Source organism: Parasteatoda tepidariorum, chromosome 11 (genome assembly GCF_982258835.1).
Source record: "Parasteatoda tepidariorum strain Cologne lab strain chromosome 11, Ptep-v5.0, whole genome shotgun sequence".
NCBI classification, from domain to species: Eukaryota; Metazoa; Arthropoda; class Arachnida; order Araneae; family Theridiidae; genus Parasteatoda; species Parasteatoda tepidariorum.
In genome coordinates this window covers 25,637,343-25,659,664 of record NC_141765.1, presented here as the reverse complement: position 1 = coordinate 25,659,664, position 22,322 = coordinate 25,637,343, and the positions used below count along the sequence as shown (strand labels likewise).

Sequence of the window (22,322 nt, the reverse complement as noted above, 5' to 3'; positions counted from 1 at the left end):
TTCAACAAAACTTAACAAAAAAGCTTAATGTATTTGTCAGAGTTGTTATACGATATAATGCAGTTATTCCAAATTAATAAAAAGCTCTAATCAAAAAGTAATTTAGAGAGTTTCGAGATACATTATATCTAAGAGTGGTAAAATATCATGTTAATAATGCAATGCATACACCTTAGTAGACTATATACTTTTTTATGGGCACCAATACGATAAACACTAGAAGACAAACAATTTCACTGTCTCATAATTTTACAGAGGTATGATCATTATTATGGATATCATTTCGCAGGAATTTTTTTACAAGTACACTACCAAGATAGAGTTCATGAAACCTGCATTTGTTTTCATTATACATTTCATAGATTAATGCCCTACTGTAAAATAAACATTAAAACCTAAAACACCTTGCACAAACTAATTTCAAAATAAAATATTATAAGGCTAAAGGTTACATTCAATGTAGTGTTCATACAACTAATTCAAAACATAACTGAAATGATTATATAATTATAGCTAACTCTGCTACTAATAATTGTAGATATTTTGGAACCTAGGATAAAGTTTATGATGAAAATCCTACTTATCTTGAACTATTAAAATTAAACAATATTAAAATTATTTTATACATCTTTTAAGTACTAACTATAGGGAAATAAGACATCAGATAAGGTTCTAAAACTTAAAACAAGATTAATTTCTAAGAAGTTATTATTCTGTAGATTAACTATTAGCCAATCTTCTAAGCATACAAAATAATTTTAGTTAAGTAATTAGTCTATTAATTAAGAATAAATTTAATGACAAATGGTTCAATTAGCTTTTAAAACCTAAAAGGTTAAATCGAAAATGTTAAGTTAATAATATTTTGACACTTAATATTTTTTTCTAGATTTAAAAACTTTGGATCATTGTTAATTAATACAAATGTAGGGTCAAAACAGTTTAAAAACTGCTAAAAAATCATTAAAAAAAATTTATGTTATGTTTTCAATCAACATATCAAACAAATTTTATACCTTCTACATTTAAAAAAAAAAGAAAATTTAAAATAAAAATTTAAGGAACTCATACCAAAGCATCCTTCATTAGGAAGAAAATTGTAACCATCTGAACAAACTTCACAATTCTTTGGTCCTGGTCCTCTACAATGATCTCTGCATGATTTGTCACACATATTGCAAGATAATTTAGACCCTGTTACATCACTATAGTAACCAATTTTACATTCATTACAAAGATCGCCAATATAGCCAGCATCACAAATACATTCTGCAGGCTCTTCTCGAGTTCCACCATTCTGCATCCAAAAAGAAAAAATTCTTTTAATTTGAAATATTTCACAACATGAAGATATAGATACATATAGTGTAGATAATATTTATAGGGGGGAGGGGTATGGACATTGGATTAGAGTGCACACATCTTGAATAACTTTTATTTATTGGACAAATTTCCTTGGTGAGCTAGCATAGATTAGCAACTCTGATATACAGTTTCATGAGAAGTTGCATAATCATACTGTCAAAACTTTCGTAAAAATTTGTAAAAGAAGGTTTTGAAGTAGCAAAAGTAGCTTTCAAATTTTCTCGTTACTCCTTTACCAGAATATTTTATTTTTAAAATTTCAAGGAAGGATGATAATATGCTATAAATTATACTGTTTTATACCTATTTTAATAATAACTATTGTTCTGTATTTTGTTCTCTCTCAGTTAACAAGCATTAAACAAAACAAACACAAGTCTTTGTGGGGTTAGTGTAAACCAATGGTGGTGAGGTTAGTGTAAACATGTCTAAACTGGCCCCATGCAACTTTTAATGGAATCAACATGAATTATTTACAAATGTAACACATTTAATGTAATTTATTTTCCAAATTAGAATGATTTTCTAGAATGATATACCTTTAAAAATAGTGGTTTCAATTTCAAGTAAAACATATAAGACAAATCCGTATATGAATCCATTTTAAGAAAATGTAAAGGCAAGGTTTTATAAAGTTTGTTAAATAAATATAATTCAATATCATTGAATTAGGGAATAAAAGAAAGTTAATACATATTTACCTAATAATACATATTTATTTTACATTAATACATATTTATTTTCTGTCACACATTAAACTAAAACAGAATATCAAAAAATAGTGCCGTCTGCAGTTTTACAAGTTGTTTACATTGCACGAATGAGAGAAATATCGATAAGCCATGTGTTGTCCGTTCAGGCTATTTCACCATCAAGTTAAAACTGGTAATTAAAATTGATTCAACTTAAAAATTGGTTCTGTGCATGTCAATGCAGCAACTTCTTGACTAGGCTGACTAAATAAGAGTTTTAAACAGTGTTGTTCATTAAGTTGGTAGAATGGAAATTATTAATAGATTGAGATTATTATGCTCAATTCTTAAGTAAAAAAACATGGCTTTACTTATTCTAATCATGAATCTTTCTTTTTTTTCCATGAAAAAAAAAGATATTTCTCAAATCTCAAGCTGTCAGACTTCCATTACCAGTAAAGGGTAGAAGACTCCATTTCAATATACATTTAAACTTAACAAGTCAAATTTTTTTGATAAAATGAAAAAAAATTCAAAATATTTTTTAAATAAATTAAATTGAAGAATGTTTTTAAAGTGTATTGATTTATGTTCAAAATGCCCTTCTTAGTATAAGGAAATATTTCAGAATAAATCAGTATTTTAATTAAAATATTTGAACATTTATTCTCCAATAAGGCTTAAAGTGAAATTCATTTAATTTGGCTTTAGATATACCCTTCTGATATGCAATAAATAACTAATTAATAAGATGTAAAGTTTATCCACAGTAGCCCCATAGCTCATTCCTACTAGTCCTGTGTAGTAGGGCTAGTGTGGACAAAACAACCTTTTTTAAAAAAAGTAATAATGGAAAAACAAACTGCTTCATAACAGCTTCAGCTCCATAACTGAACAGCTTCATAATTCTAGATATAAACCAAAATATAGATAAACGTCCAAATTACTGTCAAAAAATACAGCACACATTACAAATTCTATTCAATATGGTTTTTTAGACAAATTTATGAAAAGAATGTCTACATTGGCTTCCTCTCCCTTAATAATTTCTTACTAGTCACTTTTCAAGAGAAAAATATTTCTTTCAATCAGTTTTGTATTTAGAATTTGGTGGTTGGTTAATGTTCAAGAGATCAATGCTAATCATTATAATGTTCAATGTTAATCATTATAATTTATATTATTTTATTTTATTAACATCGAAAATATTAAAGTATAAAGAAGGTGAATATAAATCAGCACAGTGTGTCATACTAGGGAGACAGTTTAGATTGTTCAGATGAATGAAAAGTGAGAGTTCAAGTTCTTCATCCCAACTGTTGCAGTAACAATTAAATTGAGTTACCGTCCACACTCCCCCGCCAGTATCAGGGAACTGATATATATCCATCAGGGAAAGAAATACAATGGCCAGATCGAGTCCGTTGTTTGGTTTTCTTTAAATTGTCTGGAGAATCCTAGATTCTGTTCTGTTGAGGGAGAAATTTGGATCTTGTTTAGTTTGGATGGGAATATTCCAAAAGCTGGTTGGAGACGGTCAATAGAAATAGTCTGTTCTTTGTCAGTTATGAGGAGAGTGAAATATTTTTCAATCTTCCAGATGACTTTAAATGGTCCGTCATAAGGAGGTTGTAAAGGTTTTCAAACTGAGTCCCTATGGATAAATACGTGAAAACAAATTTTAAGTTCAGAATGAATAAAAATTCGATGATTATCATGGAGTGACTTAGGTCAAAGTCGCAAATCCTGAAATAGGCTTCGTAATTTACTAACAAATTTATGTGGGGATCATAATTTAAAGTTGGAAGGAAGAAATCACCTGGTAAGCATAAAATTTCACGATATACTAGTTCAGCTTGGGTTGCATCGATGATCTCTTTAACTGAGTAACGCAAGTGGAGGAAAACCACTGGTAGAACGTCTGTTGTCACATGGCACTTCAAAGTGGCTTTGAGTGGCTGATGAAAATTTTCTATCAAGCCGTTGCTTTATGGGTGAAAGCTTGCAGTTCAGAAAAACGTTCAATTCCAAGCAATATCGTTAGGTTGTGGAACTAAGACGATTCAAAATTTGTTCCTCTATCAGTCATGATGTAGGTTGGTATGCCAAAACGGTCAATTCAGCCTGTTAAAAATGCTGCTGTGTTAGTGATTGCTGACATGTCTGTTACAAGAAAAACTTCTGGCCAATGTGTATAACAGTCTGTGCACATGAGACAATATTGAAATCCATCAAATTGCAGAAGTGGCCCAGTGAGATCCAAATGTATATGATCGAATTTTTTCAAAGTAATGGGTATTGATTCAACCTGACAAGGCGTATGTTTATAATTTTGATGGTTGAGAGGCAAGACATTCTAGAGTCCACTTCACACAGTCTTTGTTGATGGAAAGCCACACAAATCTGGAACGGATTAGTTAGATGTAGCTCGAGTGCCAGGATGTGACAATTTGCGGAAAGTATTAAAAATAGTATGACAATGAAATTGTGGAATGTATGGTCAAATGAATTGAAATTTTGTGTCACAAAATAGCTTCTTGGAGGAGGCAGGAATGTTGACTTCTTGTAATTTTAGTGATGAGTTTGTACTCAAAATTAATTTTAGTCCAGGATTGCCACGTTGGGAATCGGCTATTTCATCATTGTCCACTGTGGTAAGAGTAGGAATTGCTTCAACTAGAGATAAAAGGTCAGCGGATACATTATCTGCACCTTTAATAAAACGAATGTCCGTGCTGAACTGTTTGATGAAATCAAGATGTGGGTGCTGATGTGGCAAATATTTGTCCCATTTCTGTCGGAAAACATACATTAAGGGTTTATGATCAGTATATATAGTGAATAAACGTGCCTCAAGCATTTGTCTAAAATGCTTAATTGACAAATATACTGCGAGCTCACTCCGACAGGAATTAAGAAACAAAAATTGAAAAGCCACAGTACCACTTTTATAAAACTACCAATATCCAAAGCGAAACAAGTTATTTCATTTTAAACATAATCTCCTGAATATTATCACATCTGGCTGTCACCACTGTGGTGGTTGGTTAATGTTCAGGAGACTAATCATCAGAATTTATATTATTTTATTTTATTAACATTAAAAATATTAAAGTATAAAGAAGGTGAATATAAATCAGCACATCACCTCACACTACATAGACAGTTCAAATTGTTCTGGCGAATGAAAAGTGAGAGTTCAGATTCGTAATTGTAACTGTAATGGTTGCGATTAAGTTGAGTCACTACAAGATATTTTTGAACTGAACAGTGAATGGAAAGAGTGCCACTGATTGATTTCTGAAGAAATGAAATAGCTCTGATACATCAACATTATAAACTACATTATTGCTTTGAAAGTAACAAGTCTTTACTGGAATCAAGAAAATTGCATACATAGTTTAAGCACTTTACTGAGTATGTATTATTTAAAAATTACCAAACAATAAACTTCTAATTTATTTGCAGTGTAATAACTTGGTGAACACCTTTTGAAAAAAAAATTTATCATAGACCTAAACATTTCTGGCAGTCTAATGAAAATAAGGGTGACAGAAAAATTATTTTTAATGTTTTCAAAATAATAAGTATATTTATGAGTTCATAATACTTATGAATCCACCTAGAAAAATATCCAGAAATCATAATTTCACTTAATTATTAATATTTACAACCTAAAACAGATTATTTTTCGTACAATGATTTTAAAGAAGGATGATAACAGAAAGGACAGATATTATTTAAAACACGAGAAGAGTTATTTTTAAATTTTACGAAAATGTATTATATTTCTGTATGGGAATACTGTCATAAATAGATTTACAAACTAAATTTATTAGTTTTATCGAAAAAAACTTATACTTTCATAAAAAAAAACTTTTTTTAAAGATGCATATACATAGCAGGGTTGGCAAGTTTTTGACACATGACGGTTTTTACTGGTTAATACCATGGTTTTTACCGTCATGTCAAAAACCCCTCTGTCAAAAACGTCAAAAACTGTCAAAAACCCATAGTTTTGATAAAACTGTATTTTAATTTGAGTTTAACTGCTTATGATTTAAAATTAATTCATTTTTGGGCAATAAAATTAGAAACAAAGTTGTTAAAAGATATTTAAGAACAGATTTTTGCATTTTCCCAACATGATTATATCAAATCATACTATTTGAAGTAAAATATTAGGATACTAAACAAAATTTTCAACATTTCCAAGCATCATTTTGTTTGGCATATTACATTACTGAAGAATGTCAAGTCATTCCTGACTTAGAGTTTGTTAGTAGTTACAAGTTTTGAAAGTTTTGTTTAGCTTATTTCTAATATTTAAGAGATGCCAAGTTTCAAATTCTTCTTTTTAGTTCTTGAATTTACTAATAGTTCCAAGTTTTTTTGTTTGTTTGTTTATTTCTAACAATTATGAAGTGCAAAATTTTGAATCCGTTGCAAATCAAGCTATAATGATAAAAGTTAAGCATCACTATTTTCAATAAGTATGTTACAATATTTCTGTATGAATGTATATCCTTCTATAAGAATACGTGTATATAGTTGCAAAATCAATAGCAATCATTTACAACATTCATTTATAAAGGGAATTAAGTGAAAATAATATATTTTCTACTATATGCCATAAATTAAAGAAAACAGTTGGTTTTTGACGGTTTTTATTGGTAAAAACACGGTTTTTACCACTGTCATATCACATAGCTAATCCATAATAACTATTCTTAGTAACTTAAAAGACATATCCTCTAAAATGTAATAAGAAAACATGTTGACATCATGAATGTTTCAGATGCCTGATCAGTAATAATTTAAATCTTATAAAAATGCAAAAAAATACTCCCTATGTTAGAGTTAAAGAAATTGATTTTAAATTAATAAAGAAGCAAATCAAACCTAAACTGACTGCCAAAATAAAAACAGCAAATATATTGAAGGAAGAAACATTTAACATTAAAAGAATTTAAAAAATATAGATTTCTGTATTATTTTTAAAATTTTAATCTTTCAACCTTAAAAATTAAAATTCTATCAAAATTTTACATGTCAGTATGTATTATAAAAAATATCAATGGTTAACAATAAGTATAAAATAGATAGTATAACTTGCTGTTTAAAGAGTTTCAAATGATTTAACTGAATGATGAAAAAAGTTTACTCTTAGATTTGCATTAAATTACTTTTGAATCAATAAACCTTTTTAATCATTTGAAGCAATAAGCAAAAAATAAAAATAGTTCAACAAAGTTTACTTATTTACTTACTTTTACTCTCTCAAGCCAGTAAACAGTATAGCCTATCTAAAACAAATTCGGTCTAACTAGCCTATTTTCAAGATTATTGAATTTAAATCATAAAAAACACTATGTTCATTCAGATAAGCATATTTTGTAATTAAATTAATATTTATCAATAATAATTAAGCTAATATTTAGTGTACCTACTGAACCATGAAGGTATAACTTTATAAATAACAAATTCAACAGCACATTACACTGTACACTTCTAAACACAAGTTAAATAAAGACTAGCTATATATTGCAATAACACTGCTTCATTACATTAACATTTGTTCAGCAAATTAAAATGAAACAAAAGAATATATCAAAAACAATATTTAAATATTGAAAAACTTAAGTAAGAGTTTGAAAATACTATTTAAAAAATAAAATATCTGTAGAGAAGTAAATTCAGAGTAAAATTTCAAATAAAATTTCAATCACTATTATAATCAATTAAATAAAATGTAAAACATAATTTGGGAGCCAGTTTGCCAAGGTGTATAGAAATTTTTAACCGACGTCTATATTTTTTGTACTTTTAAATCATTACTTATGTGCAGGCTCTTTAAAAAATAGTCACATGCCAAAAAAATAAAAAAAATTTAACTTTTGCCTAATCCTATCCTATCCAAAAAATCCTACTTACCTTACATGTACCATGACCATTGCAAGGCTCATCTGCGCCACCGGGACAAGGAAAACAATTAGGCCCATAAGTGTTATTAGGACAGCAAACTATAAAAAAAATATTCTAAATAAGAATAAAGACACTTAGTCAAGACATAGCTCTAAGATTAGATTTCTTACTGATGCAACAAACATGAAAGTTATCAGCACACCTTGAATTATTTGGAGGAACTTCGAGAAATTACACTATTTGCAACAATAGATTTTAATTTTTATTTATACAGTAAATCAATTTCAAAACTAGGAAGTAGTAGTGGTATATGATGTCTGCCTATGTTGATTGAAAGGACTGTTTGCTTTTCTTGTTATTTAATGCTTGTTATTTACAGCTAAAAGATAACTAAACTCAACAGATAATTCAGTTTCAGTTCTGATTTTATAGCAATGTATTTATACTCTTCTATATTTTTGAATTTGAAATTGATAATGCATAATGATTAAGTTTAAGTAGTAGTGTTATTATTCCTCACTAGAGACCACACTCTTTTATTCACAAGATTTAATATCCTCTTTTACAATTAATAACAGTATCTGCATTCCAGCATCTAATCTTTTTTGTAAAAAATAAAAATATTAAATATGCTAATTTTGTATAACTTCTCCTGGCTTATTTATTTCTACATTATGAGGTAATTTTTTGTGCACCTTCAAACGGGGTTACTTGAGGCAATTTCAAACTTCTAGTAAATGTGCTGAGTACTTTTCTATCAGGCAGAGAGAGAAAAAATTTCTAGACTTTTTTCTGACCTAAAAGAATTAATATATGATACCTAATTAGATTTACATTGCTTTCTATTTCAGTAGAAATTCAAAAACATGGTGGGAAAAGTTACCTCTTCTTAGCTGGGGTAAGTTGAGCAAAAACACACTTGAGAATAGTAAGAAAATATGTATTTATTATTATTTTTATAAGTCATATCTGTACTAAGTACTTGTTAAAATAATTAGATTTATGCAATAAAATTTTAGTAAAAAAAAATTTATAAGCAGAAATAATTCTAAAAAAGCATAAATGTTGGTACATAATGTAACTCAGGCTATTTGAAAAAATTTCGAAAAATAATCAAAAATAAATTTGCCCTATTATTTCTATGGAGATGGAGTTTTGAAACTATCATTGATCAGAGAAATACAGGATTTGTTCACTTTTTCAAGCGACGTGGACGATTTCTCTTGGTTTTTGGTTCTCGAGCAATGCTTCAAAGATTTTTTCCAACAGATTTTATGACTATCAAGTTGCTTGAAGTCAGGGATCTTTCATAATTTTTTATATTCCGCTCCACTTCCATCATTGTTTTTTATCAACATATATCAACATCTTCCTCACTATTCAAATCTATGTTGCATACCAGTCATTGACACTCTGTGAAAGTAAACCCCAATTTTCCTATGGATGATGGGATAACATTACCCAATTAAAAATTTTATGAAAATTAAGGCACAACAATTCCACAATCATATTCCCCCAATGGTTATTATACGTAACACAAGTATAAATAATGATGTTAAAAATTTACCAGCTATTGCAGAGCTTCACATATCAACGTTGCAAAGGTATTCAAATTGCTTTCTCAACAGTCACTTAATAAATTTATTATTTTCCCGCTGATATACAATCACTAAATGGAAACATTTCTGCCGAAATCAGCAGTCCTGATTTTTGTACAGAGCTCTTAAATCCCAATGAGTAACTGCTTCTTGCAATTCAGATTTATTTTTAGAGAATGGCCAACAATTAAAGGTAACCCCAATTAGTAACCCCAATAGTTTCACTGATAGCTGATACTAATGTCTTACATCGTAATGCATTTTTAATTTCCTGCTGCTTATAACTGTAGGTTAATTTATAGTTGGTTTAATAAAGTTGTTTAATTTGACTTTAACTTATTCTGAACATCAAAAGTAACATTTATTGCAATAAAAACTGTTCAGAACAAAAATAAAATAAGCTAATAGATAGATAATAGGAATAGAAAAAGCTAATAAATGAAATAAATAGGAATATCAGAAACATTTTGAAGTTCAGCTTACTTTTAATGTGATTAATGCATAAAAAAGAAAACAAATCTGAGTGCTCCCTAATTTTAACATTGAAGAACCACTCTTCTAACTCTGCTTCATACAATTCAGCAAGATTATAACACTATAAAGTGGGATAAAAAAATTTTACAGCATAAACACATAAAAATGCAAAACAATAATCAAGACAAAAAGAAACAGAACCATTGATAAGTAATGTATTAATCCTTAAATGGATATGTGAAGACATATTTATTTTGCACATATGCAACCCATGATGCTTTTATTTTTTCTGAATGAGCAATTCTTTTGATATATCCCTTCATAAAATCATCTAGCTAAAAATAATGGTCATAAATGGTACCATTAGTTTAATAATTTTACTTACAGTAAATTATTAAATAAAGTACTAAATTAATACAAAATAAAATGATTATGAAATTGTAAATTAATGTTTTTCTTCTGTAAGTATTCTGATTTCCACAAAATATAAGAACTGTATGATTCAAAAAAGATCTAAGTACTTAAAGTATAGTATATTAAACATCCATTGATTTTAGATGAGATTTGAGAGAATTTGATTTCTTATTTGTGAACTTAATAACTGCATGGGCTTCGATCATCAGCAATTGTTGAATAGCTATAAAAGCAACATTGTCTTGTTTTGAACCTACATTATTTGTTGATATTTTTTGTAAAATACCCAAAAATCACACCTTTTTGAAAATATTATATATATATGACATTCCCATCCATTTTATTTCAACTTTTAATTGTTACTTTAATGATTTTCATCTGAGAGTCTGGATCTTCAAAGTTTTCCTTAGCTTAAAAAAAAATAGTTGAATTTATATTATAAAGAATATATATTTTGTAAATAAAATGAAGATATGCAAATAAAGTGATAAATAAGTTTCATATTTATATCTTCTCAAAATGAACTTTTAAATAAAGTGTTGAGAATGTATTTATTTTCAATTAATATTAACAGAACATTTAAAAAAGTTAAGAAGTTAAAAATGAGAAGCTACATGCTGTTTTTTTTAAAAAAAATTTAACAATAACAAATATTACTGATTATATGAATATTTAACTGAAGAGTAAGAAAAGGAACATTATTTTTTTATGTAAAAAAACTATTATAATTAATAATTAATTGCTGTACCATTTTAAAGAGAACCGTAGTATGATCAATTTTAAAAATACAAAAAGAATTATTTTATGAAAGTGTTATATTATCTGTTATATTTGTTATAATGTTATTTGCATTATTTTTAAACATTTAACTTGCATAAAAATAATGTAAGATTTTTGTACACATGTTTTAAAATACAGAGGTAAATAACTTACACTACATATCATAGTAGTGCATTAGTATTCAATTTCTCATGAAAAAGAATTTAATGTTACATCTGATGTTAATCCTGCAGGAAAACTTCTAAGTCAAATGCTGAAATATTTGTTGGTAAACAATTTAAGTTTGTATATTAACAATAATACAATATTACAGCTCTGAATATTATAGTTTCCTAATATAATAGCCACATAAACATTGAACTACATGAAGAATAAAATTAACATTCTGAAAACTTAATAAGTATTAAAAGAACAAATGCTGAAATATTCAAATTCAATTGTAATGATTTTATATAAATTAATGTATGAGAAGTTTAACGAAAATTATTATTTTGCTTTAATTATAGCACAGCCCTCAATGTATTTTTAAAATCCTAACCAAAAAGGAAAACAAAAAAATTGTACAGTAATTTCGCGCGTATAGTCCGCGGACTATCTGTGTTTAAAATGCGAATTTTTGAAGCTGCGGATAATACACTGGTTGTTCACGGTTAAAATTGTTGAACTTTAAAAAACACGCAGTCATGAACTGCCGATGATCAAATATAAACAACAGCGCAAGACCTTTCTTGGAATCACTTTCTGGAGACCACTATCCACAAGAGAACTAAGTCTCTCTTTCCCTTCTGCCATATGAACAGCTATTGAGTGTAGGAAATGAGCGTGGAGTGGAGAAGCATAAATCAGAAAGGAATGAATGAAAGAAATCAGGGTGGGGCCAGTGATAACGTCAACTGTAAAACAAACACTCTCCTCTCCCGCTTTTTTCAGGAAATATGTCTCTTCTACTTGTCATGAATGCCTCTCTCCACTCCCCTTTTTTCTTCAGCTGCTTGTTAAAAACATGCGAATGTTTGATGAATAAAGGGTGCTGATGAGCTTGGAATAACCTTGAATAATCTTACAATTAAAATGTTCCAGAAGAATTTCAAACTTTCAACTGAGGGTCAGTGAAGAGGGGAAAAAGCTAAGTGTGTGAGAATCTTAGACAGGGGATAAAAGAAAAAAAAAAAACCTGATTTGAGAAACAAAAATAGGGGGAGGAATTGCTAAAAATAGAAACTTGTTTTAAATGCTTGGGAGAGCGCTTTTTATTTATTTATTTTTTTCATTGCTCATATTTCTGTCTGATTTCCATCATCTTCCTCAGCTTATTATTATTTTTTTAAATCGTTTTATCTCCAATTCTGATGCGTTTTTGTTTTATTAATATTTTTCTTTTGATAATATTTTTGTTTAGTTTATACTATTTTCGTTTTGTTTTAACATACTCACATTTCATTACCACTTATCACGAGGATAGCACGTTGCACAGTATTTTGTCTTTCATCTGCGATAACGTTGACTTTGAAGGTTTTCGTTAATGTAGTAGAATGTGTGATTAATTAAAATATGATTAATTAGTAAGCACTGTTTTTTATTTGTATTTAGCGTTTTACTTCTGAAGGTATATTAGAAAGTAAGTACTTTTTTTCCATTTATACTTAGTTCTTTGTTTCTAAAATACATGAAAATTTTCCGTATTAAAATAACTTAATTTCGGACGTATAGTCCGCGGACTGTCTGACGATTTGTGAAATTTTTTTAACATAAAATCGGGTCTGCGGACTATACGTGCGAAATTACGGTACATACCTATTTGCATACTTTTTTGTTTTTATTTTTTATTCATAATCTTTAAATACTTATTAAGGATGGTTTTTAGAAGATTTCCTACAACTGAATTTTAACTCTCTGCCTTTCATATTTTGACGCTTATTTTGTAAATTATTTTTATGTCATGTTTCACTTACAATCATATAATTATGTTATGTTTCGTTTACAGTTCTGTAACTTCTTATCCTAAAATGGCAGATCTAAACAAAAAGTTTAAAGCATTAAAATTATATTTTCAAACATATATTTCAATTTATTTTAACACACAACAACATTACTTTCTTTATGTTAAAACTTTAAGATTTTAGATCTTAGATTGATTTTAATAGAAGATAAATAATCTTTCCAACCAACCAGATTACTTATTCAAAGAAAGAAATTTTCAGTGTCAATATTTTTTTAATGAATTATGTCCTTTGAATTGGATTATGTGAAAGTAAACTATTATATTTTGCCAGAAAAGTAGAAAGAAAACTAAATTACACTTTTTCTAGAAACTTTATTAAATGTCTTTATAATATATAATATTATAAATTTTGCTCCAAACAAGTTATAAATTTTCTTACATGAACTTTCATTTTAGAATTACAAATGCAAGAGACAATATTCTCCCTTTAGATATAGTTCTTCTCTTCGCATTTTTTTAAAATATTGTGGTGCTTACAAACATACTAAAATCTTTTTTACTTATTTCACTTTGTATGTGCACTTTAAAGATCAAAGTTTTCCAGAATTGTCATTAGTTCAAATGAATTAAAATAAAAAATAAATTTTTATGTATGAAGATTTGAAAAATCAGAGGCACAACAAAAAAGGTATGTCAATGATGTATAAGTTAGAAATTAAGATAAAAACATTACTATGAAGTTATATGACTAGACAATTGACAGCAAAATTTATAATCTTATATACTTCTTAAGACTACAAAGACATTTAATATAGTTTTTAGAAAAGTATAATTTAGTTTTCTCTCTACTTTTCTGGCAAAATATGATAGTTTACTTTCATATTACCCAATTCAAAGGACATAATTCATTAAAAAAATATTGACAATGAAAATTTCTTTGAATAAGTAATCAGGTTGGTTGGAAAGATTATTTGTCTTCTATTAAAATCAATCTAAGATCTAAAATCTTAAATTTTTAATGGAAACAAGCAATTTTTTTTGTTCTTGTTTGTTTTAAAAAAACATCAAAAATATGAAATATATGTCTGAAAATATAATTTTAATGTTTTAAACTTTTTGTTTAATCCGCCATTAACGGATAAGAAGTCATAGGACTGTTAAAGAAACATAACATAATTATATGACTGTAAATAAAACATGACATAAAAATCATTTACAAAATAAACGTAAAAATATTAAAGGCAGAGAGTTAAAATTTAGTTGATATCCAGGAAATCTTCCAAAAACCACCCTTAATTAGTATTTTAAGAACATTAATAAAAAATTAAAACAAAAAAGTATGCAAATAGGTCACAAATCAATATTTAAAGCAAAGAAAAAAATTTAAACACTATTGAAATGTAACAAATCACTATACAGGAAGCAGGTGTAATAGACAAGACAAGCTGGATTGAGGGAGGAAATAGGGAGGAGTAAAAAGATAATTATTAAAACATCATTAAGTTTCAACCTCCAATTAAACTTATATATCTGCCTTCCTGCACTGTGTTTCATCAGATTTCAATAAAGCTTTTGTTTTTTCTTCACTTAAATATTGATTTGTAGCCATCCAATGTGCATATTTTTTGTTTTCCTTCTTGGTTAGGATTTTGAAAATACATATTGAGGGCTGTGATATAATTAAAGCAAAATAATAATTTTTTTTAACTTCTCATACATCAATTTATATAAAATCATTACAATTGAATTCGAATATTTTAGTATTCGCTCTTTTAATACTTATTATTAAGTTTTCAGAATGTATTCAGAGCTGTAATATTGTGTACTGTTAATAAGCAAACTTAAATTGTTTACCAATAAATATTTCAGCATTTGAGTCAGATATTTTTCTGCAGGTTAAACATGTATTTGTCGAACATGTGAGTTATAGGGAAGATAATGATTTAAAACAGATTTTCTCATATTAACACATACATACGGATATAAAAAACACATACGTAAAAAAACATACATAAAAAAAATTCAGAAGAAACAAAGAAGATTATAAAACTATTTATTATAAACTAATTATATTTATTACTTTTTACCCTATAAAACGTAACAAAAAGAAATACCTGATCAATTCCAGATTTCAGATCAGAACATAACTTTTCTTGAATTTCAATAAAGCGAAGTTCACTGAAAATATTCATTTCAATTTAATTTTAAACATTATCTTATAGATAAAAATAAGATGCAAACAAAAAAAAACTATCTTTAAATAATACTGAAAAAAATGAGACATAAAGATGAAGAAATAGTAGCATATTTTATCAACTTCCATTATTATTATTTTATTTTCTAAATTAAAATGGAAAAGGTTTTACTGCAATTATTTTTGGCTTGATATGCTTAAATTTTTTCTCCAGAAAAATCATAGCATTATATATTAGCAAATCTAAATCAATGCAGTATATGAATTAAACTTATTATATTAAAATGAAGAAAAAAAATTGTTTAAATTGTGCAAGATGTAAAGCAAATTTATTAGAAAGAAGCAAATATAAAAACAGAATTTTTTGTTATTTACAACTACAGCATTTAATATTTGTAATTATGCATGTTTCAGGATATATAATATCTTTGCATAAATAATGATTAAATAATCAACGCTAGTATTTTAATATAGAGTATTTATTTTTCAGTGTTTTAATAATAAAAATTCTTCAAAACTTTACTATTTTTTGTAACATTATATTATGGCAATAAAGTTTTATAAAATTATAATTTTTGCCATTTAATATTTTTTAAAGATATTTTAAAATTTTTCAATTTACAACATTATAGGTTGTAAAATATTATTTCACGAATTTCGAAGGGAAGTTTCAATTTAACAGGATATATGTATGTAAATAAACATGTCCAATAAACTAAATAATTTAAAAAATAATCACAGTGTTGACACTTGCTCTATTGATAAAATTCCCAGGTAGCAAAAGGATATGATCTAATATTAGAAAGATGCAATATAATACTGCCGTGCTAGAAAACGCAACACTCTTGAATCCTATCTTCTAATATTAGAACTAATATTATATAAAATTAAACAGTATTCAATCTAACATTCGAACTTTCAAAATTATCATCTATTTCATTACTTTTGGTCCAGCGCCACATTTTTTCGAAATGTTATCCCATATTATTAATAAATAAACATTTATTTATGAAAGAAAACGATAAATTAAATATCACTTAAAATATCATTTTCAGCCAATGCAATTTTATGGCAGGAAGCGTAAAGATAATATTATTGGTAGTTTGCGAACGATTGAACTCGAAAAACTTTTTCAAGTGTTTATGTTGAGTTGTAACTCCTTCTGTTTGTTTACAAGATGACCTCGCCATCTTGTTTTCGCTCCTTTCGTTTCAACTATTTAAGGTATTTATAATTTAGTAGCTTTTTGTAAACTTTATAAATTTCAATGATAGTTACATGATAAAGTAGTATCGTAGGTAAAGTTTTTTCCTTGAGTTAAAAATCAGTTAGAAAAGTAATTTAAAGCACGATGTGTTTGAGATTGTAGATGTTGTAGTTTACTATTATTATTGTTCACTCGTAGAAGTTGACTTCTTTGCTGAAACGTATTGTCTAGCTGTAAGTAATAAGTACTGTTTTTCTGCAAAAATGAAAATGACAAAAGTAATTGTCTGTAAACAAATTAGACGTGTTAAATCAGAAAAAAATAAATATATATATATAGCTCAGTTAAAACCATTATATTGTAGAAAGAACGCTATGTCAAAATATTTGGGGGAAGGGGCGAATTATATTTAATATAGATTTACAACTTTGAAATATGTGAATTGTTAGAGAATTCTCCTTCATGATTTTTTCAACCATGAATTGATGATTTTGAATTCTCATAGTATCTTTTTACATTGATGTTCTTTTACATTGATCAAATTTCAAAATAAGCAATGGAAGAAAATAAGCAATTGTTTATTTAACACTTTTCGACACTTTTTTTGTTGGCTTGTCACGAAGAGTTTTGCAGTTTGATTTTTTTTTTTTTTTCCTTTTAAAAATAGCTTGGGGGTGTTTATGAGCTAAACTCTTTTTGTTAACCTCCTTTCCACTATGTTACTTTTTGTGTGGCTCTACCGAGATTTTTTGATGCAAGTATCGTTACCGGACTTTACTCTTTGATAAAGAATATTACAATTTTTTAAAAACATTTTCAAATTAAATAATTTAAGTTTCAAATAAATATCATTGTTTAATAATTTTTGGTTTTTTCATTGTAAAATTAATTTTCTTTTACAATTGCAGATGTAGCTCTTCATCTTCAAGAAACTGACTTAAGTCAGTTAATATTATGAATTGTGATCATTATTGTTCGCACATAGTAATACTCTCTGTCTTTAAATAGTTCCATTTTATCTATCTTTAAAATAGTCCATAGTACTCGACTTCTCTGTTAACTTATTGTCTAGCTATAAGTAATAAGTAATGTAATTAGTTCAAAATATGCTTGTAAAATAACGTTTGCTAAGTAATTCAACTGTGACAAAGTTTTTCTGCAACAATGAAAAAGACAAAAATAATTGTCTGTAAACAAATTAGCCAAGTTAAAACAATTAAAAATTAATGATCTGCTACTTTTAGCTCAGTTTAAACCATGACATTCTAGAATGTTTAACGTTCAAAACAAACAATATTGTTACCGCATTAAAATTTCATGTCTAAAATATTGTAAAAAAAAGAATTAAACATTTTTATTTAAATTTCTTGGGGATATTTCAGTATCGTGATCTGTCCCACCAACTGCAATCGCCAAATAGATTTTAAACTTGCAATATTTTTTTAAAAAAATATGTATATGTTTGCCCGGGGTTATGCCTTTCAAGTTTGTCCTATTCTGTATTGTTTCTTTCAGTTTAATAAATATTTATTAAATAATTATTATAATAATAATTTGTCTAATAAATAATTATTGTTTAATAAAGTTTTTAAATAAATTTCTATTAGATATAATCTGAGACTAAAAATTTAATTAAACAATAAAAAATAAATTTTATGCATACTCACTTTAAGAGAACGTTATGTAAACATATTTGGGGGGAGGAGCAAAATATAATTAAAATATATATTACAACTTTGAAATATGTGAATTGTTAAAGAATTCTCCTTCTACATGGTCTTTTCAACCATAAATTGATGATTTTGAATTCTCATGGTATCTTTTACATTGATGTACTTATATGATTTTTAAAATAAGCATTTGTTTATTTAATATACTTCGGCACTCTTTTTGTTGATTTGCCACATAGCAAGTAGTTATTTTCGGGTCTAATAAAAGAAGTTGAAAGGTTTTGCAATTTGAATTTTTTTTTTTTTTAAATATATGATAGTTTGCTTGGAAGTGCTTATGAGCTAAATTCTTTTAGTTGATATCCTTCCCACTGTGTTATTTCTTGTGTGACACTAACGAAATTTTTTTGACGCTGGTATCAATACCGGAATTTACCATTTAATTTTGTTGTAAAGGATATTACAATTTCTTAAAAACATTTTTAAATTAAATAATTAAAGTTTCAAATAAATATTCAATGTTAAATAGTTTTAAATTTGTTTTTTTTTTTTCATTGCAAAATCTAATTTATTTTCTTTTTAAATTTCAGTATAGCTTTTCATCTTCAAGGATATCTACTATCAAGACACTACAAATGGAAATAGCACATTCTGATGGAATTTTAAGTTCGATCCTTAGTGCGAATGATTCAACCAGTGTGGATATTCAGCAAGGACCACTTTAAATCTGCTGCGGCTGAAAATCCTCATGTTGATGAAAGATGTTGTAATGTTGAAGTTTGGAGAAAGAGGGAAACTTGTGTAGTTCATCCCTGTTTTTTGTGGTGCATACAATATAGACTGTTGCTGAATTTTTCATAAAGGCATTTAACGACAGCTTGGAAATATATTTTCAAGTAAATAAAGACTAATGATTGGAAGACTAAACTCAAACTGTATCAAACAGTTTAAAGCTAAGAATAAAAATTATTTTATTTAATAACAATTAAGTATTTTTAACTTTAATTTTACCAAAAGGTTGTCAACGTTAATTTTAAACAATGAAGGTAATGTATTGCATTTACAATTGGATGAAATTTATATTACAGTGTGTTTTTTTAAAAAAATAAAAGTATTATGTTGTGAAAAAATTATATATTTATTATGGATTTCTTTTTTCTTAATTACTGTAGCGTGTAATTTTTTTACAACTTCGTCAACAACAACAATCTTCACCATTTTAAAAAAATCTTATTTGTCAGGCATAATTTTTGCATTGCTAAAATGTTATAAAATATGAAGTTAAAAAATATTTTTAGTCGATAGTGCTTAAGTATCACGAAAACAGTTGAATATTTAAAATTTGGTTCTTTTTAATCTTTCAATATGATATCGGAAGCAATTTTTTTTTAATGCTGATTTTAAAGTATAACTCAAACTCTTGAGGATTTTCATTATCAATATTGTGTTTATTATTTTAATTTTGGAAATCTTCACATAATAATTCATTTGAAATTTGAGACAAAAATTTATGCTTTTTAATTTTTATCAGGTTTAAAATCATATAATTGTAAAATAATTATAATCGTAAAAAGGTCTTTTGACTGAATAACATTTATATTATGATAAAAATTCCTAATCAATTTAGAAAAGAATATTGCTTAAACTTTCATCTTAAAGGTCTTGTATACTCTTTGTGAAAAAATGTACAATTGCATCTTCTTTTTTTTTAAAAAAAAGTCCCATTCAAGACGTTTGCTTATAATGTTATGTTTGTTTTCACTATGTTCATAATGCATAAACTCTTATCGAAGAAATGCAAACAATAAATTGATTGATTTTAAAGAAAAAATTTGTGATAGCAAGGTTTTAAAAGGCAACTGATGGTAGTCAAATTTGGATCAATATAAAAGCAACTTATAGCAAAAAAGTATGTTATGTTTTTCGTCTCATTCTTGTATGCAATTAAATGTTCATGCAAATTTAATTCTGATAAAATACAATATTTACTAATTTTTTTTGGTTTTGACATTTAAATGTTATCTAAACTTTAAGTAAATAAAAGTACACAGTACTTTAACTAATTATTGAATCGTTAAAAATTTCTGATTTCCCAATGTAAAATTATTTTTACATTACAAAAAATAATTGCAAGTTATTTTAATTGAAATTCATAAAGGCTTTTTTTGTTTCCACTCCCTGAAAATATTTCTACAGGTGCCTTTAGGTTTTGTTTCAAATGTTTTGTAAGTAAAATTTCGGATTCTAAAAGGATAAAGTTACGTAAGTATTTCTATTTAATTTCAGTGATAGAAGTGAAATAATTTATGGAAGTAAGTAATTTGAATATTTTTTAATTTTCTTTATTGTCCTAGTTATTACAAAATATAACAATTTAAAAATTCGAGATATAATTTCATTTTAATATTTTTGGAAATGAATGACTTAGTTATATAGTAGGAAAAAAAGTTAAGGTAAATTTTCAACTCAATTCAAATGTAAATTTAACTTAGCAATTATGTAGTGTCGTTTTCTTAATTTACAACTTCAGAATATAAATAATAAATGATAATTGTGAAATTACAAATGGCTTAAGTTACACATTTTAAAATATATATATATATATTACAAACTAACAAATTCAATTGAGATTTTGATAAAATAAGCTCATTTAAAAAATATAAAAAAATTAAGAGTACATTTTACAATTAAAAACTTGAAAATTATTAATGATATAAAATTTGTCAAAAAACCCATATCAATAACAGTTGTAATATAGTAGTATTATTTCGTAAATAAATTTAAAATATTCAAAAAAATCAGCAGAACATATGATATACTTTGGAGTAAGAGGGAGGAAAATGGATGGTAGCAGAGTTCGCTAAAATAATTTTATTTAGTATTTCTGCATTGCTGTGTAAATAATGTATGGAATGTCATTATAAAACTATTGTTCTATGTTTTATTGCTTCACAGCAATACAGAAAATTAAGTAAAATTATATTGCCGAATTTTTCTACTACCATCCAAATCCTCCTCTTGCTTACTCCAAAAATAAAGAGCAAAGCAAGGTAATATCAGAAAATTACAAAATCTAATATTATATAGCATCAAAACTAATGGAAAATAACATTACGGCGAACGCTAGATAATATTAGCTTGCATAGAATCTAATATTATATAAAGCAGAGCAAACAGCGACCTCTTGTATCTTTCTAATATTAGAAGTTATGCAAGATAACGTTAGATTTTACCGATTTTCTGATGTTAGCTAATATTAGGTGCTACTTGGGTTAATTTCAAGAACAAATAATTACCTGAAAACAATATCAAAAATACATATTTTTGTAGATTATTTATGGGTGGTAAGAAAAACATATTGTCATAAAAATTGTTCAGGTATATTACATAATTTTAATATCATTTTAAATAATTTAGTTTGTTTTCAAAAATTAACTTGATGCCAACTTAGAATTATAATTAATTACTATTTTTGAAGAAGGGGAAATTATAAATTTTTGTACAGTTTGTTAAATATAAGGAATTGTCATTATTAGTATTAAAAATGTGTTTGATTATAAAAAGCATTATACTGTATAGTGTGGAAGTTAAAAAATAATTAAAAGAATATTCACAGCTAATGGCTGCATTTTTGCGAAGAAAACTATGCTAATAACAATATTTCGAAGCCTAGAATATAATACAGTTTATGGTTGAGAGGAATTTAGGTTAAAAGTTTAACTGAAGAAAGTACACTAGAGTGGTCTTCCTTTCTTAAAATTCCCATGGAAGAAACGAAAAGCACTTTTTCCCATAATTTATTCACTTTTGTTACCTTTACAAGCTTTTCTGTTAAAACCATCTTTAATGCACATTTTTAAAATTCTTGTTAAAAATGATTAATATTTAATATTTAATTTTATTAATTTATTTCAAATTAATATTTAAGCAGGAAAGAAACAAAACACATTATCAAGGTCTTATGAATCATTTGTGAGGAGAGTGAGTGTACAAAAATAGCAAAATCTGGTTGATTGCCAATTTTTTTCCTCTCACATTTAAAGCTGGATATATACTTTTTT

The 22,322-nt window shown here is 26.6% G+C and overlaps 1 protein-coding gene across 1 annotated transcript in view; it reads right to left on the bottom strand.

The window, feature by feature from the left end:
- Nucleotides 1-22,322, bottom strand: part of LOC107452629 (protein disulfide isomerase CRELD1) — a 37,336-nt gene that overhangs the window by 3,119 nt on the left and 11,895 nt on the right. The window contains exons 4-7 of the mRNA XM_016069167.4: nt 15,305-15,368; nt 10,064-10,175; nt 7,992-8,080; nt 1,072-1,297 (exon numbers count right to left, since the gene is read on the bottom strand). Of these exons, the coding sequence (XP_015924653.2) occupies nt 1,072-1,297; nt 7,992-8,080; nt 10,064-10,175; nt 15,305-15,368 (491 nt within the window). The remainder of the gene's footprint in view (nt 1-1,071; nt 1,298-7,991; nt 8,081-10,063; nt 10,176-15,304; nt 15,369-22,322) is intronic.